The sequence below is a fragment of the Squalius cephalus genome (assembly GCF_949319135.1).
Source record: "Squalius cephalus genome assembly, chromosome: 4".
NCBI classification, from domain to species: Eukaryota; Metazoa; Chordata; class Actinopteri; order Cypriniformes; family Leuciscidae; genus Squalius; species Squalius cephalus.
Genome location: NC_137125.1, coordinates 10,033,417 through 10,052,460, shown reverse-complemented (window position 1 = coordinate 10,052,460; position 19,044 = coordinate 10,033,417). Strand labels below are relative to the sequence as shown.

The following is a 19,044-nucleotide window of genomic DNA, read 5'->3' as shown; positions in this document are numbered from 1 at the left end:
TCCTCTGGATTTGTGGATGCAGCTGAGTGTGAAGCGGCTGGGATGAGAATCAGCACCTCCAAATCTGAGGCCATGGTCCTCAGTCGGAAAAGGGTGGCTTGCTCACTTCAGGTTGGTGGAAAGTTCCTGCCTCAAGTGGAGGAGTTTAAGTATCTTAGGGTTTTGTTCACAAGTGAAGGAAGGATGAAACGGGAGATTGACAGACGGATCGGTGCAGCTTCTGCAGTAATGCGGTCGATGTACCGGTCTGTTGTGGTGAAGAAAGAGCTGAGCCGCAAGGTGAAGCTCTCGATTTACCGGTCAATCTACGTTCCTACTCTCACCTATGGTCATGAGCTTTGGGTCATGACCAAAAGGACAAGATCCCGGATACAGGCGGCCGAAATGAGCTTTCTCCGCAGGGTGGCTGGGCGATCCCTTAGAGATAGGGTGAGAAGCTCAGTCACTCGGGAGGAGCTCAGAGTAGAGCCGCTGCTCCTCCATATCGAGAGGGGTCAGCTGAGGTGGCTCGGGCATCTGTTCCGGATGCCTTCTGGACGCCTTCCCGGGAAGGTGTTCCGGGCGCGTCCCACTGGGAGGAGACCCCGGGGAAGACCTAGGTCACGCTGGAGAGACTCCCGGCTGGCCTGGGAACGCCTCGGTGTCCCCCCGGAAGAGCTGGAGGAAGTGTCCAGGGAGAGGGAAGTCTGGGCATCTCTGCTTAGACTGCTGCCCCCGCGACCCGGCCCCGGATAAGCGGAGGAAGATGGATGGATGGATGGATGCAGTTTTAATAAAGTTGAATTAACAAAACCTTCTGTCATTTTTACTCTTCAAAGTGAAGGCTACACTTGCAGGTGTTGATAGCCCCATTAAATAATAATATAGATAAACAATAAACGATAAAAAGTATATAATTATCTAACAAAATACACCATATAAAAATATTGTCAGAACGTCGTCTCTCAGTTGCTGAATGTCGCGCAACAACGTTGCTACAGTCCTGTCACGTCTTACAATTCTACGTTGTTACAATGTTGCGAGCATGTAGACAGCGACGTTGCCATAGCAGAAATGCAACGTGCCACAGACGTTGCCACAACGTAAATGTGTTTGCTGGGTACTGTCCAAAATGACCCCCAGACTTTTAACTTGTTTAGATATAGAGACTAGTAAATTGTCAATTTTCACAGATGAACATGTAGATTTCGACATATTGTTTTTTAAGCCAACTAGAAGAATTTCTGTTTTACTGGTGTTAAGTTTAAGAAAATTTGAAGTAAACCATTCTTTAATCTTTGCCAAACAATCTGAGAGGACAGATGGAGGAAAATTAGCGGAAGGTTTAGGCCACGTCCACACGAAGCCGGTGCGTTCCCGATCCGATATTTTTTTTTCCTCGTTCTAAAAAAAAATTCCGTAAACACGGCGTCGTCTCAAGAAATATCTGCGTACACACGAAACCACTGAAACCGACTGAAAACGTTGTAGTATATATGCCAGACCAGTATGGGGCGCTGTAATTCTGCCACAGAGATACACTATACACGGAGAAGAAGACTTTGAGCATGCGCATAACCTTGCGCGCTGTATACGAACCAAGAAGAAGAAGACAAAGAGTATCGCTTTTTGCTCACCACAGTTGCAGAGAAGCAATAGATTTTGCTGTAATAAAGCTAGTAGGCTTAGTAGCTTCTGCAGCACGAATACAATCATATAAGTCCGCCATTATTGTTGTTGCTGTTACTCGTGACACAGACGACGCGTGATGTGATGACATCATCGTTTCACAAAATATACGGATTGGCTGTACACACGAAACCGCAAGGGTGTCGTTTTCAGATTTATCCACTTTGGGACCCGGTTTCAAAAAATAGCGGTTTCAGTCTCCCAAAACGCCGGATCCGTGTGGACGAAACGCTAATACGATAAAAAAATTATACGTATACAGCGAAACGCGTCTCCGTGTGGACGGGCCCTTAGAGGACAGATAAAGTTGGGTGTCGTCAGCATATAGGTGGAATTGAATGCTAAATTTCCTAAAAATATTACCAAGGGGTAAAAGATAAATGATAAATAAAAGAGGACCCAAAACTGAGCCCTGCGGGACACCTGTATTGACATATGAAGTCTTTGAGCAGAACTGCTTCAACTGTACAAATTGAGTACGGCCCGTAAAGTATGATTGAAACCAAGTCAAAGGGGTACCAATAATTCCAATAGACTCCAATCTGTGCAACATAATGCTGTGTGATATAGTATCAAATGCTGCACTTAGATCAAGCAGAATTAGTATAGATAAAAGTCCAGAGTCAGCAGCTAGCAATAGGTCATTGGAGATCTTAACTAGTGCAGTCTCAACACTATGGAAAGGTCGAAACCCAGATTGAAATTGCTCGTAGAGACCATTATGAGACGGATGATTCTGGACTTGAGCTGCAACACACCTTTCCAAAATTTTAGAAAGGAAAGGAAGAGTTAAGATGGGACGAAAATTATCAAAGTTACTTGAATCAGCCCCCGTTTTTTTAAGTAAAGGAATTATCACAGCAGTTTTCAATTGAGATGAAACAGTTCCAGAAGTAAGTGAAGAGTGTATGATTTCCGTAATTAAAGAAGATAGAGAAGACAAGCAGGCTTTAACCAAGTACGTTGGAATAGGGTCCAACTGACATGTGGTAGATTTACTCTTATTAATAGTATTGATTATGTCACGGTGTGACAAAAATTAGAAAGAGATTAAAGCCCTTGTGAATGCAGTGTAATTTGGAGACCACCTGTGGACGCCCTTCTCATTGCACTGCGAATCTGTTGCCATGGCAGTGAGGCCAATTGCCGATTGACAGCAGGTGTGGAGTAATTACAGAGAGCGTTGTGAGAGGAACACGGATTCAGATGGGGCTTTAAAAAGAGAGAGGAAACAGACTGTGGTGGTTTCTCCTCCCGTGAGGGGGGTTCTCCTCCCGTGAGATACTGTGTTTGTAGGTGGGTTGTTTTGGATTTGAGGCTGGGCTGTGAAGCGGGCGAAGATTGAAGCTGAGAAGTGGAAAGAAGAGAGTGAGGTATTTATCAACGAAAACCCAAGGAATATCGTCAGCAGTGGGGAAGACGCAAGGTGATGAGTATCGGATCCGTTGTTTATATGCACTAACACTGAAGTGGTGTTGAGAGTCTGAGAAGTGTGTGGCACGAGTGAATTAGTACACCGAGTGAATTGTTGATCTGTCTCCAACTTTTGCCCGCTCCTTGCTGAATGTGACGATCGCTGCACCCGTTTTCTGCTATCTCTGGAGAGAAGTTGAGCCCTTGTGAGAGACGAGAGTTGATCTGGTGGAGAAAGACCGGTGGGTGAGTGCTGGCCCGAATGCACGGTGTGCGAGTGGAATGCAGTGCCTGAAACGACGATTCACACGGTTTGTGTTATGGAGTGAAGTTCATCGTGTGGAGAAGTAATAGTAGTCTGCTGTGCAATCTTTCCTTACAGTCTTTCACTCGCCTTCTCCAAGGAAGGCTTTGATATATCCAGCGCCCAACTTACCAGTTTGAGACAGCCTGGCTCTGTTAATGCTGAATGTTTTCTATGCTGTTGAACTGTTAAACCCTGCTACATTGTTACAGTGTACAGCTGAAGTGGAGTGGCTCGCTTAAAGCATCCTTCCTGCCTGGTGGTCTCCACACGCTCCTATTGAAAGCCGTTGGCCTGTTCGGAACGAGAGAAGGTATTGCGGCTGAAGGTTTCATGTGCCGTTGAATAGTTAAACCCGGTTATCCGGTTACAGCGCACAGCCGAAGTGGAATGTCTTGCTCAAAGTGTCCTCCCCACCTGGTGGTCTCCACATGCCCCATTGAAAGCCGCTGCCCTGTTCAGAACGAGAAAAGGTATTGCAGCTGAATGTTTCATCTACTGTTGCATGGTTAAAGCCTGTTGCATTGTTACAGTGTACAGCTGAAGTGGAGTGACTCGCTTAAAGCATCCTTCCTGCCTGGTGGTCTCCACACGCTCCTAACGAAAGCCGCTGCCCTGTTCAGAACGAGAAAAGGTATTGCAGCTGAATGTTTCATCTACTGTTGAATAGTTAAAGCCTGTTGCATTGTTACAGTGTACAGCTGAATTGGAGTGACTCGCTTAAAGCATCCTTCCTGCCTGGTGGTCTCCACACGCTCCTATTGAAAGCCGTTGGCCTGTTCGGAACGAGAGAAGGTATTGCGGCTGAAGGTTTCATGTGCCGTTGAATAGTTAAACCCGGTTATCCGGTTACAGCGCACAGCCGAAGTGGAATGTCTTGCTCAAAGTGTCCTCCCCGCCTGGTGGTCTCCACATGCCCCATTGAAGGCCTCTGCCCTGTTCAGAACGAGAGAAGGTATTTTAACTGAATGTTTTCATGTGCTGTTGAATAGTTAAACCCGGTTACCCGGTTACAGCGCACAGCCGAAGTGGAGCGTCTTGCTCAAAGCGTCCTCCCCGCCTGGTGGTCTCCACACGCCCTAATCGAAAGCCTCTGCCCTGTTCGGAAATAGAGAAGGTACTTTAACGGAATGGTTCATATACTGTCGAACAGTTAAATCCTTGCTGTATCGTCACAGTGACCTACCTTCGGAGCAGCATCAGTGACTCGCTTCACCCTCGCACCTGAATACCTACTTGGTTCCAGCCCGAATGGGGTCCGTATAACCACGACCTCCTTGCGAGCCCTGTAAAGAGCACTTACCCAGTGACCTACCTGGATGGTGTGCGTCCTCCTCTGATCCCTCTCCGACGAGCTGCAGGGTGTCCACGAACCTACATCCCGCCCCGGTCCAGGGGGCCCATCGGATCGCTTCTGGCGACGAGAAGGAAGATTTTAATTAGGACTTTTCAAATGATCTGCTTTTAACTCAATAAAGAAATTGTTATTCCTTTATCCTCTGTCTGCTGTTTGGTTCCGTGACACGCTCCTCGAGGCGGCACCCGGTCTCCAGGGGTGGGTGCAGTCTGGCTTGGCCCACCCCGACCTGTGACAATTACTTCCTCGATGGTTGGAAGTTCAAAAGAGGAAAGCATAGAATTAAGAGGTTGATCAGAACAAGGGTTAAATTGACAGCTATCTAGCTTTGTCACAGACATTTGTTGCTGAATGCTTTCAATTTTCCTTATGAAAAAAGACAAAAAACTTTCACAGAGATGAGCAAAGATGTGAAGGAAAAGAATCAGGTGGTTTTAAAATATTATTTACTACAGAGAAAAGGATTCTTGTGTTCCCTTCACCAGAATTAATCACACTGGCAAAGTAATCAGTTTTAGCTGTAGTAAGGGCAACCTTATAATTTTTTATATGCTCAGAATACAGTTCTTTATGCACCACAAGTCCAGTCTTGACATATAATCGTTTCAGGCGTCGACCTTTAACTTTTGACATGCGTAGTTCTGGAGTAAACAAAGGAGCAGAGTTGACAAATGAAACCGACCTGGTTTTTAATGGAGCACAGACATCTAAAATCGTTTGCAATCCAGTATTGTAATGCAGAACCAGGTCGTCTGGGGTGGAATAGTGAACATTGCTACAAAGGTTGGAAAATCCTTCAGCAAAAACCGCAACAATGTTTTTTATGTTCCGGAATGAGATAGAACGACATAGATTATGCTTAAAAACAGGTAACTGAACATTAAACAACACCAGCATATGATCTGATAAGGACAGATCAGAAGTAGTACAATTATGAGGAGTTACACCTGAACAACACACAAGATCCAAGGTATGACCTTTTACATGGGTAGATGAATTAATAAATTGTTGTAAGCCAAAGCCATCAAGACATGATAAAAAATCCCTTGTAGATACACTATTATCAATATGAATATTAAAGTCCCCGAGCAGAATCACATTAGCTGACAATGAAGAAAGAAAGGTTAAAAACTGTGACGGCAAGTAATCGAGGAGACAATTGCAAGTAAAACTGGTCTTTATTTGACAAGTGAACCAGATTTAGAACGTGTAGGAAGAAAACGGGAACAGACACAGTCGATGCAGATGAATCTCACGATCCTCAGGGAGAGCTCAGGGTGCGTCGGTAACGCAGGCTTGCGTGGGCAACTCAGAGTGGCACGGTCAGATGAGTGAGGTGAAATCCCGGTGAAGACACGATGTGAAGACAAACTGCATCGACGAACAATCCAAACAGAACTCACACACGAGGAGACGAGGAAGAACATGAACTGAACATGGAACATCCACAAACAACGATCTGACAAACACAAAGCGCACACGGTGAGTATAAGTAGCCACTGGGAATGAGAATCACCTGTCGCTGATTCTCCCGGAGAATAATCAGCGACCACGCCCACACACTCATACACACACACACAACACGCAAGGAAGAGTCAAATTAATTAATCAACCGTGACAGTACCCCTCCCCCTAGGAACGCCTCCTGGTGCTCCCAGAACCACCTACCTGTTGATTGTAATCATCAATAAGGTATTGATGCAATATGTCCCTAGCAGGTACCCAACTTCTCTCCTCCGGACCGTAACCTTCCCAGTCCACCAAATACTGAAATCCGCGTCCCCTCCGTCTCGAGTCCAGAATACGATTTACCGAATAAGATGGTTCCCCGTCTACGAGACGCGGCAGTGGAGGAACCGGGACCGGTGGATTAATGGGAGAATAAAATACGGGCTTTAATTTGGAAACATGGAACACGGGATGAATTCTCCTGTACGCAGGATGAAGTTTGAGTCGGACTGTCACCGGACTAATGACTTTGGTGACAGGAAACGGGCCAATGAATTTAGGAGCTAACTTATTCGAAACGGAATGGAGAGGAATATTCTTGGTAGAAAGCCACACTTTGGAGCCGACGACGTATACGGGAGGTCTTGACCGGTAGCGATTGGCCTTGACCTTGGTGCGCGCCCCTACTTGGAGCAGAGTCTCCCGGGCTCTGGTCCATGTACGGTGACACCTCTGGACGAAGGCGTGAGCAGAGGGGACCGCGACTTCGGATTCCAGACTAGGAAAAATTGGTGGCTGGTATCCTAAGCTACACTCAAACGGAGATAGGCCCGTAGATGACACTGGTAACGAGTTGTGTGCGTACTCCACCATAGAAAGTTGTTGGCACCAGGAGGAAGGATTCTTTGACACCACACATCGCAACATTCTCTCTAAATCTTGGTTGGCTCTCTCGGTCTGACGATTGCTCTGGGGGTGGTAACCCGAGGACAGACTGACAGTGGCCCCCAGTAATTTACAAAATTCCTGCCAAAATTTGGAGACGAATTGGGATCCCCTGTCAGAAACCACGTCCGTCGGGAGGCCATGTAACCGAAAGACGTGATCGATGACAGTCACCGCTGTTTCCTTGGCTGAAGGCAATTTGGGCAACGGAATAAAATGAGTCGCCTTCGAGAACCGGTCCACTACGGTTAAAACAACCGTATTGCCTTCGGAGGGTGGGAGGGTCGGAGGGTGGGAGGGTGGGAGGGCGGTAACAAAATCTAGCGCAATATGGGACCAAGGTCTCGAAGGGACAGACAGCGGTTGAAGAAGCCCATCTGGGGGCCGATTGGAAGTCTTAACAATCGCACAGACCGAGCAAGCCAAAACAAAATCCCGAATGTCGCGAGCCATAGATGGCCACCAAAATCGTTGCTTAACCCTCTGTTTTCTGGGCCTTGGAGGTGTTCTGACATGCTCTGACATTTGTGCTTATTTCTGTTACTTGTGACATTTTCATGGCTAAAGTCTAATTACACTGTATTCAGCACAAACTCTGCTACAATAATATATCAGCAGCATGTGTGTAAAAGTTTGTTGTTTTGAGATAATGACATTTATGCGTGGTTTGTGAAAATACAAAAAAAATTCTCACTGAAATAAGCTCATGAAACCCATACTGATTATTTCTTCACAAGACTTTTGAAAATTGTATCACGTAGCCTAGAATATTTGCTCCAAAACTATGTGAAAATCACCCTGACTGCTCATTCAGATAAGACAATATATTGATTTAAAAATTTTACGACGTGTTTTGTGTGAAAAAGTTTTATGCGGGAGCTCATTAATATGTAAGTTTTTCACACCTGAGAAAGACAAAGACACTCCCTAATGGCTCTATTAGGAGCTATCAGGCCCTATCATGAGCTATCAGGCCCTATCATTCTGAGCAACCTTGCACAAAGAATGAGGAGATTTAAAAAAGAATGGCTTTTAGATTTTTTAGATTTTTGGGATTTATTTACAACACAACATAATCCAAAGATACAAAACAAATGAAGAAAAAGCACTCATTGAAAACAATTATCCAAAGACAGAGACCTTTGTGCCATTCCTAAAAACATTGTACATACCTTTCATTTCCAAGGTGTTTGATTTTCACTTTACCATGTTCATGTACATAGACTCATGTGAATGTGGAAGTCAGCAGGAGTGGCATCTGGGCCCTGAAAGAAAAAAAAAGTGAACATACTGATATCAAGAGAAACTATAGGCCTGCACGATTTTGGGAATAAATTTGAGATTTTTCTAGTTAAAATTGCTTTTTAAAATTCACAGAATACACACATGCACACACACACACACACACATAAATGTTTCCAACAATAATATAATGAACACCAGGTTTGTTGTGCCTTGTAGGCATAGGCTATGCGCAGTGCTGCATAAAATAATAATAACAATAACCATATCAGCCTATAAATCTTCCAAAATATTTCAGTAACAACTAAGCTAGAGAAAAATATATTGATTATCATGTTACTTCAAATGTTTCCATTCGTTATGATGATATGAAATGAGATAATAGTAAAAACATGAAGCCGTTTGGTGCTTTTCAAACACGATCGCGATCCAAATATGATGCATTCAAACGCGATCGCGCTCAAATATAAAACATTATGGTTACCATATAGCCTACATATCTACGTTTGAGCAGATATCCACAAACACAGTAACAGTAAACACGGGTCTAAATATTATAATATTCACCATATATCTAGCAACAGTTCAACTGCAATGTGAAATTTATGCAACAATAACAAACTAATATGTAAGAATTTCTTACCTTACATCTTTCTTGTCTTCAAATCGCGTTCTTCTTCTTCTGAGGTAATTCCAATGTAAGCTCACAAATTCTTTCAAACTCGACGAAAAGCAGAGACTTGTGAAGTGTTTTGGTGTTTTGTTTCTGAGGTAACGAGCGCGTTCGCGTTCCATGTGGAGATTTGCATGTGAATATCTTTTGCGCGAGTGGGCGTGTTCAAATTAAAAAATAATTAGGAAGCGTTTGAGAAGCTGGACATCTTGTTGGTTTTATACAAATTAGGGACTGTTCGTTATTTATTTAAGGGGCCACCGGAGGAGTTTTGAGATCTGTTGTCAAAAAAGACATGACCCTCCCTTCGCCAGCAATAATTTTTTCTATGACCCTCCAAAATGATTGTGAAAAAAGGCATGACCCTCCCCGATAATTTATTGATTAGCCTAATTCTGTACTGGTTTGCGCTTGGCAAAGATGTTCAGATAGCCATTGTTTGTTTGTTTTTTAAACCATAAACTCTTGCTTTCTCATCTGGCTGTAATGATAGACCAAACCTACGATTCGGTTCGTGTCACGATTTTTTATTTTAGATTTGAAAAAAAATCATGTTTTCGGTGCTGATGCGGTGTGACTCGTTCAACATGTGGGTGGTGTTGCGAATAAAGCATCTAAAAGCTGTCACAAAGAACCGGCAAAAGTAATGATTATGATTATGTCATATATAGCTATACATATTAATTGTTTTTAATAAACAAGTGTTTTCTGTGTCTACTGCAAAGATGAAGTTGACGATGCGTCGCGATCTTCTCAGAACGCGCCAGAGAGAAATGCACATTTCATAAGGAGAAAGCAGTCTGTTTTCCTTCGTTTTGAATTGTTCTGCATGTTTAAAAGTAGACATTTCAAGCTTTCTATATATTTATCAGGTCTATGAGGCAAGTAGCATACCTTACGCTGAGTTTCGGTTCATTTATGAGACAAGAGTCCAGTTCACTCGCCCGCGCCTCCGTGTCATGATTATCTATTTTCTACTATATTTAGACTACTTCTTATTTATTAAATCCAGATGAAACATTGATTAAAATTAATAAAAAAACGAAATTCACTTTAAAGAAAGGCTTTGTGCTTTCTGTTTGAGGTCTCTGTGCAATTTTTAAAGTCGCTTCAGAGCAGTCATGTCCGTGCGTAATGGAGAACTGTCACATCCGTAACTTTTTTTTTTTTTTTTTTTACATAAATGCAAACACGAAAAATAAAATAAAAATAATATAAAATTTAATTTTCTGTGGAGGCCGATCTTTATTCATCCGGTGGGTATATATTTTGGTTTGCACAGTGTAATTTATAGAATTACTAAAAAAATATTTTGCCACCTAAAAGTTAAAGATTTTTTGGTGTCACGTCACATGTGTATTTCCCTCATATTAAATATAAAACGCATGTGTAGACTGATATTTTTCTAATGTCTTGACTGCTTTCAGACGTTTCAAATAAATGCTTTTTCTGACAATTTTTATTTTAAGTTTTGACTGCAAATGTCACGTCCATTCACTGGAATCGCCCAATTTTAACGAATTTATCCTCAACTAGTTTTTGTGGTGTAGGTCTATGTATTTTTTGTTAACTTAAATAATAGCCTACTAATAGTGATTTAAAGATGTGGTAGTGCTGCGAAGATCGCGAGTCGTCAACTTCTTCTGTCTAGCCGACACTGACATAAAAAAATAACTGTTTTATTAGTAAACAATTAAAATGTCTCCTGCTATATTAAACATATTTGCCTGTTCCTTACAAAACACTGACAGTGGGTTTTTTTTATTATTTTTTTTTTGAGCAGCTGCGGACAAATTATTTCCACACACACACACACACACACACACACACACACACACACACACAATATTGATAAACAGGATTTTTTTGTTGCTTTTTTAATACAATAAAAATTTCATTTAATTTATTGTTTAATAAAATTATAAGCCTATTATTTTTAGTTTATTAACAGCAACAACAGCTGTAAAGATGAAGTTGACGATCGCCATCTCCGTAGTAGTGAACACGCCTATAGAGAGAAATGCACATCATTACATAACCAGAGAGTAGCCTATTTCTTTTAAATTGTTAAAAAGACATTTCAAGCTTTCTTAAGATATATTTCATGTATGTGAGGCATATGCTGAGTTTCGTTAAGTTAGGATGAGATGCGCTCCTGTTTACGAGCAGTGCAAGTGACCACGCGGGCGCCTCTATGATTGTGTTGTCTGCTATATTTGGTATTTGGCAATTGGTTGATAAAAAAAAATATTAAAATTAAGATACAATTTATACAAAACGAAATTCACTTAAAAAAATCGTTTTCTGCAAAACAAAACTTAATTAAGTGGTCAAAATCATGTCTGACCCGCTCCATGTCTCTCGATATTGCGTATACTCGTGTGTGCGGTTCACTTTTCATAATCAACATAGATGAAAAAATAACATTATAATATTTTAACAAAAATGAAACTAAATGAGCTTATTTAATGGTAACAACACAGTAGGCCTACAGACTCTGTATTTGTGCAAATTGCTGCACATTAATTTTATTCTGAATTTTGCACACACAAGTTGAAAGGCATTTGTTTGTGCATGCATGTAAAACATATCTGCAACATTTATCAAGTTCACTGATAATTATGCGTGTATTTATTAATTATTATCTTAATGAATAATGTAACAAGGACGAAGCATGTAAACTGTTTGTTTAGAATTTGGATCGATCATCGCAAATAGATCCGAATTAAGAAACGTACAAAACCATAGGCTATAGAAAATGGGTGGGCCCGGACCTAAATGCCCACCCGGGCCCAATGGTAGCGCCGCGGCTGGTGGTAGCCCTACATCTTACACATCGTAGAAACAAAATAAGAATGGAAACTAAAATATGCAGTAGGCCTATCGCGCTACAGCGCACATTCTATCAGCAGTTCTGGCGCCTCAGTCCCAATACTGTTAAACTCGACGTACGTTCACATCACATGTTAATGCAGCGGTAGAGTTACACTCACAGGACACTGTGCACTTAACAAAAGTTCATTATTTGCTCGTGCTTTAAAGCTTTGCCGGGTAAACATTTCTTTGGCATTCTGTTCTGACATGATGCACTTTTTCTAAGCGCGACCTGAAGCGCACACTGTCAAACAGCGCCAAACTGGATTTTTGTTGGGTCAGACCCATCTGATATCGAAGGGGGGCTGATAACGCGAGATCAACATGGAGCTAAATGGAAAAAAATAGCACAAAACAAGCCACTTTGAAATGTTGCTGTTTTAATGAATATAAAAGTTGGGTGACCCTCCCCCTAGACTAAAAAAAGTTGGATGACCCTCCCCTCAACAAAGAATAAAAAGACATGACCCTCCCCTATTTTCCTCCGGTGGCCCCTTCCATAAATACCGAACGGTCCCTTACTTAAACAGAGAATATTTGTTTTCAGTTTGAATCCGATCATTTAAAAGTACACACTTAAATGTTTATAAAGGTATATGGCTCATAAATGTGTGACAAGTATTCACTGAGTTTTGTTTCAGTTTATAGACGTGCTCAAGAAAAAAAAGTTCACCGCGACGGAGAGGCAGAACGCACACCCTGTTTATTTTCTTTATTTTACAAAAGCACAATGTTTTGATTTGATTGTAAGTGGACACCTACAAAAGTAAAAATATCACAGATTCTTTTTTTATATTTCTTTTTTCTGTATGACCATAAATGACGGAGTAATTTAAGTTTATAGTGCTACAATGTGAAGAAAATATGGCAAAACGCGCCGGCGCGTTTGTCGACCTCAGAGGGTTAACTAGAAATCTAGTACGGTTTACTCCTGGGTGACAGGCCACATTGGAACAATGACCCCACTGAATAACGTCGGACCGTAATCCCTCCGGCACAAACAAGCGGTTCGGTGGGCACCGGGACGGAGGCGTTACCCCTTCTAAGGCCGTCTTGACCTTCGATTCGACCTCCCATCGGAGTGTGGAGATGAATAGAGTCTCCGGTAAAATGCACTCGGGAGTGGACGGGCGTTCGGATGGATCAAAAATACGAGATAAAGAATCGGGTTTGATGTTCTTAGAACCCGGGCGGTACGAAAGAGGAAAATCAAAACGACCGAAAAAAAGAGCCCACCGAGCCTGCCTGGAGTTGAGTCTTTTGGTAGATCGAATGTATTCTAAGTTCTTGTGATCAGTCCAGACGATAAAAGGTACCCCCGACCCTTCTAACCAATGTCGCCATTCTTCCAATGCTAACTTGACTGCCAACAACTCCCTGTTACCAATGTCATAGTTACGTTAGGTAGGCGATAAACGATGAGAAAAAAATGCGCAAGGATGCATCTTGTCGTCTGAAGAAGAGCGTTGAGAAAGCACTGCGCCTACCCCCACCTCTGACGCGTCGACCTCCACCACGAACTGACAAGACAGATCAGGGGTCGTAAGAATAGGAGCCGAAACGAAGCGGCTCTTCAGGTTGGCGAATACAGCTTCGGCTGTTTCGGACCACCTGAACGTCGTTCTGGGGGAGGTCAAGGCAGTCAGAGGTGCAGCTAGTTGGCTGTAATTACGAATGAAACGTCGGTAAAAATTGGCGAACCCCAGAAACCTCTGTAGGGCCTTACGGGAATCTGGACTTGGCCAATCCACCACAGCCTTAACCTTGTCAGGATCCATACACACTCCCTCAGACGAAATGACGTAACCTAGGAAAGGGACAGACTGTGCATGAAAAGCGCATTTCTCCGCCTTGACAAAAAGCCCATTCTCTAGCAACCTCTGAAGCACTCGTCTGACGTGCTGAACGTGTTCCTGGAAAGACGAAGAAAAAATCAATATGTCATCCAGGTAGACATAAATGAACTTATCGACCATGTCTCTCAGCACGTCATTGACGAGTGCCTGGAAGACCGCTGGGCTATTGGAGAGCCCGAAAGGCAAAACCAAATATTCAAAGTGCCCTCTGGGGGTATTAAAAGCAGTCTTCCATTCATCCCCCTTCCTGATGCGGACCAAATGATAAGCATTACGTAAGTCCAGTTTTGTAAAGACCGACGCTCCCTGCAACCTCTCGAAGGCTGAAGACATCAACGGCAAAGGGTAAGTATTCTTTACCGTGATGTTATTCAGCCCTCGGTAATCAATGCAAGGTCGCAGAGAACCATCCTTCTTCCCCACAAAAAAGAACCCCGCCCCCGCTGGAGAAGAGGAAGGTCGGATGAATTTGGATGCCAGAGAATCAGAAATATATTTCTCCATGGCCTCCCTCTCGGGAACAGACAGAGAGTAAAGCTTGCCCTTGGGCAGAGACGTACCTGGCAGTAGATCTATAGCACAGTCATAGGGACGATGCGGGGGAAGAGAAGCAGCTCTGGACTTACTGAACACTTCCTTCAGATCGAGGTACTCAACGGGCACGTTTGACAAATTCACCGGCTCCTCCTGCAAGACAGAACAAGACAGAGACGAACCAGCAGACACTAAACAAGACGCATAACACTCAGTGCTCCAGGCAGAAACAGAGTTATGTCCCCAGTCCACCCTGGGATTATGCTGCACCAGCCAGGGGTGACCAAGAACAATGGGAACCTGAGGTGAGTCCATGAGGAGGAATGATAGTTCTTCAGAATGATTGCCGGATGTGATGAGTGTTAACTGACAGGTGGTGTGCAATACTGTGGGTAACTGTTGACCATTGAGTGCATTGACGGAGATCTTGTTAGTGAGTGGTATGGTGGGTATCTGAAGTCTGTGTGCAAGGGACCAGTCCATAAAATTACCATCAGCTCCGGAGTCGATGAGTGCTTGACATTGATGAGTTTGAGTTGCCCACTGCAATTTCACCGGAAGGAGAGTGGAAGAGGTTTTCAGAGTGGAGACCCCGCCCGACAGAATCCTCTTCTCTACTGCCGGGCTCGCTCTTTTACCGGGCAGTTATTGAGGAAGTGCCCAGAGCCCCCACAGTACAAACATAATCCTCGGGATCTCCTTCTCTCCCTCTCCTCCCGAGAGAGCCGGGCTCGACCCACCTGCATGGGCTCGTGATCGTCGACAGGGCTGACCGCATCACACCCGCTGGGCTGAGGGGGTCCCAAAACTCTATGATCCGGAGTTGTACGGGTGTGTTGCTCCAAGCGACTCAGACGAGCGTCCACTCGTAATGCCAGATCAATCAATTCATTGAGACTCGTGGGTAGCTCCAGGGCGTAGATTTCGCGTTGGATGCAATCAGCCAGCCCATGCAGGAAGACGTCCCACTGCGCCTCCTCGTTCCAGCGGCACTCTGCAGCGAGGGTGCGGAACTCGATGGAATAGTCAGCTACTGGTCTTTCTCCCTGGACGATGTCCGTGAGCTGACGAGCCGCTTCTCTCCCGGTGACTGCACGGTCGAACACCCTCTTCATCTCTTCTGAGAGTGCCGCGAACGAGGAACAGCATGGTCGTTGGTTCCCGACGGCCACACCGCCGTCCCCCACAGAGCTGCACGCCCAGACAGCAAGGTGAGCACGAAGGCCACTCTCAAATCCTCAGTGCAGAATGTCTGAGGCTGAAGGGCAAAAAACATAGAGCATTTGGTCAAGAAAGCTCTACAATAGTTTGGCTCACCCGAATATCTCTCAGGCGTCGGTAAACGGGGCTCTAATGGACGATTCGGTGTGGGAGGAGTGGGGGGAACTGGCGGTGGGGTTGGCGCAGCGGGCGTCGCAAGTTGTTGTATTTGCTGGGTGAGCCCTTACACCTGCGTTACCAACGCTTGCACCGCTCGGCCGGTCGCGGCGAGATGCTCCTCCTGCCGTTCCATACGAGCTGAACTGTGAGCGAAATAATCCGCGAGCTCGGGGTTGCTTGCTGCCTCCATCCGGGTCAGATCGTTCTGTGACAGCAAGTAATCGAGGAGACAATTGCAAGTAAAACTGGTCTTTATTTGACAAGTGAACCAGATTTAGAACGTGTAGGAAGAAAACGGGAACAGACACAGTCAATGCAGATGAATCTCACGATCCTCAGGGAGAGCTCAGGGTGCATCGGTAACGCAGGCTTGTGTGGGCAACTCAGAGTGGCACGGTCAGATGAGTGAGGTGAAATCCCGGTGAAGACACGACGTGAAGACAAACTGCATCGACGAACAATCCAAACAGAACTCAGGCTGGAGACACGAAGAGACGAGGAAGAACAGGAACTGAACAGGGAACATCCACAAACAACGATCTGACAAACACAAAGCGCACATGGTGAGTATAAGTAGCCACTGGGAATGAGAATCACCTGTCGCTGATTCTCCCGGAGAATAATCAGCGACCACGCCCACACACTCATACACACACACACACAACACGCAAGGAAGAGTCAAATGAATTCATCAACCGTGACAAAAACGCAGAGAATTCATGTAGAAAAGCAGAGTTGGTCTTAGGAGGGCGATAAACAGTAGCGAGAATCGTAGGAATTGACCCAGTAATTTGCAATGTAGTAGATTCAAATGAGGTGTATTCTGGCATAGATATTTCTGAGACTTTCCATTTATCATTATGTAATATTGCTAAACCCCCACCACGGCCCGATGCACAGGGTTTGCAGATGTAAACATAGCCCGGGGGAGTAGAATGGTTGAGTTGAGAGAAGTCATTACTTTGTTGCCACGTCTCAGTCAGACAGAGAAAGTCATACTTACGATCCGAGAGCAAATCATACACAACTGTTTGACAGCGATCGAATATTCCATAATCCAAAAGTAAGATCATTCTTACCGGCTTTTGTGTCAGCTGATCTGGGTAGCTTTGCTAACACACTGTGGTCCGTGGCCTGTGAATATTTGTTTGAGGGACGAGGGTTGGAAAACCAGATATGTAACCTCGTCGAGACCCCCGATGTATGTATTTGCGTCATGGTTGAAATGCAATGTCCCAATGAAAGTGTAGAGCAGGATGTGGCTCGCAAAGGCGAAAGCGCAGTTGAAACAGTTCATCCGCCGTGTATTGATGAATTAAAATCACAGGGCGAAAGCCAGAAGAAATGATAAACCAGACGAATGCGATCCAGGAAAGCAATTTAGTGATCTTCATATTCCCACTCTGCGACACAGCTTTGTCTGTGCGACAAACCGAGCCAACAGTCAACCAGCTCCAGAAACAACGTTTCTGATGTAGGCAAACTCTGGTTATTATTGCAACTTTGGCAATAAAACAATAAAACAGCCACTACAACTGAGTAAAAGCGTAAAACGGCAATATCAATAGCTTATCTGGAGCTGCGGCAGCCAACGTGCGCCTGCTCAAGTACTCAATATTACATATTGTAATACTTGCTTGTGAAAATTGTGGCAAAGCAATTAAAAAACTGTAAAAGTTCAGACAGTTTCATAATTCCTGATTACAGAAATATTTGAACATAAGAATCCTATCTTTTCTGTTTGGTAACCATGGCGATTTCAGTCAGAACCTCATTCAGGACAAAAGCTGTTACAGAATGATATTTCTTTAGTGCTTTATTATCATTGGTTGCTTACAATCCTAAATGAACTAGTCAGATCTGAAAGACTCAAGATAGAAAGTTAATGTAATTCACTGATGTGTGTTTTCTCTCCATCAGATTCTCATCAGTTCACTCTGGATCCGAACACAGTGAATACACACCTCCGTCTGTCTGAGGACAACAGAGAGATTACTCGTACTGACACAGAGCTTCAGAGTCAGCCGTATCCTGATCATCCAGACAGATTTGATGTGCGTCAAGTGTTGTGTAGAGAGAGTGTGTGTGGACGCTGTTACTGGGAGATTGAGTGGAGTGGGAGAGGTGTGTGTATATCAGTGTCATATAAGAGCATCAGCAGGAAGGGACAGGGTGATAAGTGTGGGTTTGGATCTAATGATCAGTCCTGGAGTTTGTCCTGCTCTTCCTCCAGTTACTCATTCAAACACAATAATATAGTGACTGATCTCCCTGTAAAGCCCATCAGCAGGAGAACAGGAGTGTGTAGAATAGGAGTGTATGTGGATCACAGTGCAGGAAATCTGTCCTTCTACAGCGTCTCTGACACACTGAGCCTCATACACACAGTCCAGACCACATTCACACACACACTCTATCCTGGGTTTGGGCTTTATTATTATGGATCATCATTGAAACTGTGTTGATGAATGGGAATAGACTGATGAAAGATTCTACCCATAATGCTTTGAGCTGCATGATAAATCAGTGACAGTGAGATGTTCTAGAGTCTCTTATTGTCTCTTCATTACATTAATAACACAGCTGAACTTCTGTCAGTGAAATAAAGAGAAACAGACAATGATACACAGAGAAGAGAGAGGAAATATGAGACACAATGAGACTCACTGAAACATGTCTGGATGATACGAGCAAAACTAGACTTTCAACTCTAAACATTCAGAGATGTTTTATCTGAACTTCTCGGATCTGTTCAAAACATGATTCCTCTGCTTTGGGTTATGTGTGTATTATTAAAGACGCTTCTGCTGTAATATATTGTGTACTGTACTAAACCTGTTATTGGGGGTTTCTGGATTGATCTTTACCTTTTTATTATTATCTTTGTTTTATATTTGATGTGTGATTGTTTATGTATTTTACTTTTCTGATTGTTTGTCTCTGCTGCTGTGAAAATTCAATAAATAAATCATAAAACAGAGACATTTAAAGATGATGCCAGAAGACAAAGATGTTAATGTTAGAAGCAACAATGAAAGAAATACAGGAAAGAAAAAGTTAAAGTCGAGGGAATTAAGACACATATTCAAGAGAATGAGTCAATATCACAGTTTGTTGATCAATGAGTGTGTGAATGAAGGATCTCATGATTCTTTATATAAACCTGTGTGTGTGTGTGTGTGTGTGTGTGTGTGTGTGTGTGTGTATTTCAGTCATGTATGTAGTTGTCATTTGATTTACAGCATTTATCATGTTATTATTATAGATGTTGCCAGGGTTGTGTTTAGTTTTGCTGTTTTTATTCATATTTGAGTTTCCTCTTGATCTTTATTCCTGTTTCTGATTATTG

At 43.5% G+C, this 19,044-nt stretch overlaps 1 protein-coding gene across 1 annotated transcript in view; it reads left to right on the top strand.

The window, feature by feature from the left end:
* The window catches only part of LOC307157239 (NLR family CARD domain-containing protein 3-like), a 99,335-nt gene extending 80,559 nt beyond the window's left edge, over nucleotides 1-18,776 (top strand). The window contains exon 8 of the mRNA XM_079869095.1: nucleotides 17,616-18,776. Coding sequence (XP_079725221.1) covers nucleotides 17,616-18,160 — 545 coding nt within the window. The 3' untranslated portion in view covers nucleotides 18,161-18,776. The remainder of the gene's footprint in view (nucleotides 1-17,615) is intronic.
* Nucleotides 18,777-19,044: the final 268 nt, after the last annotated feature.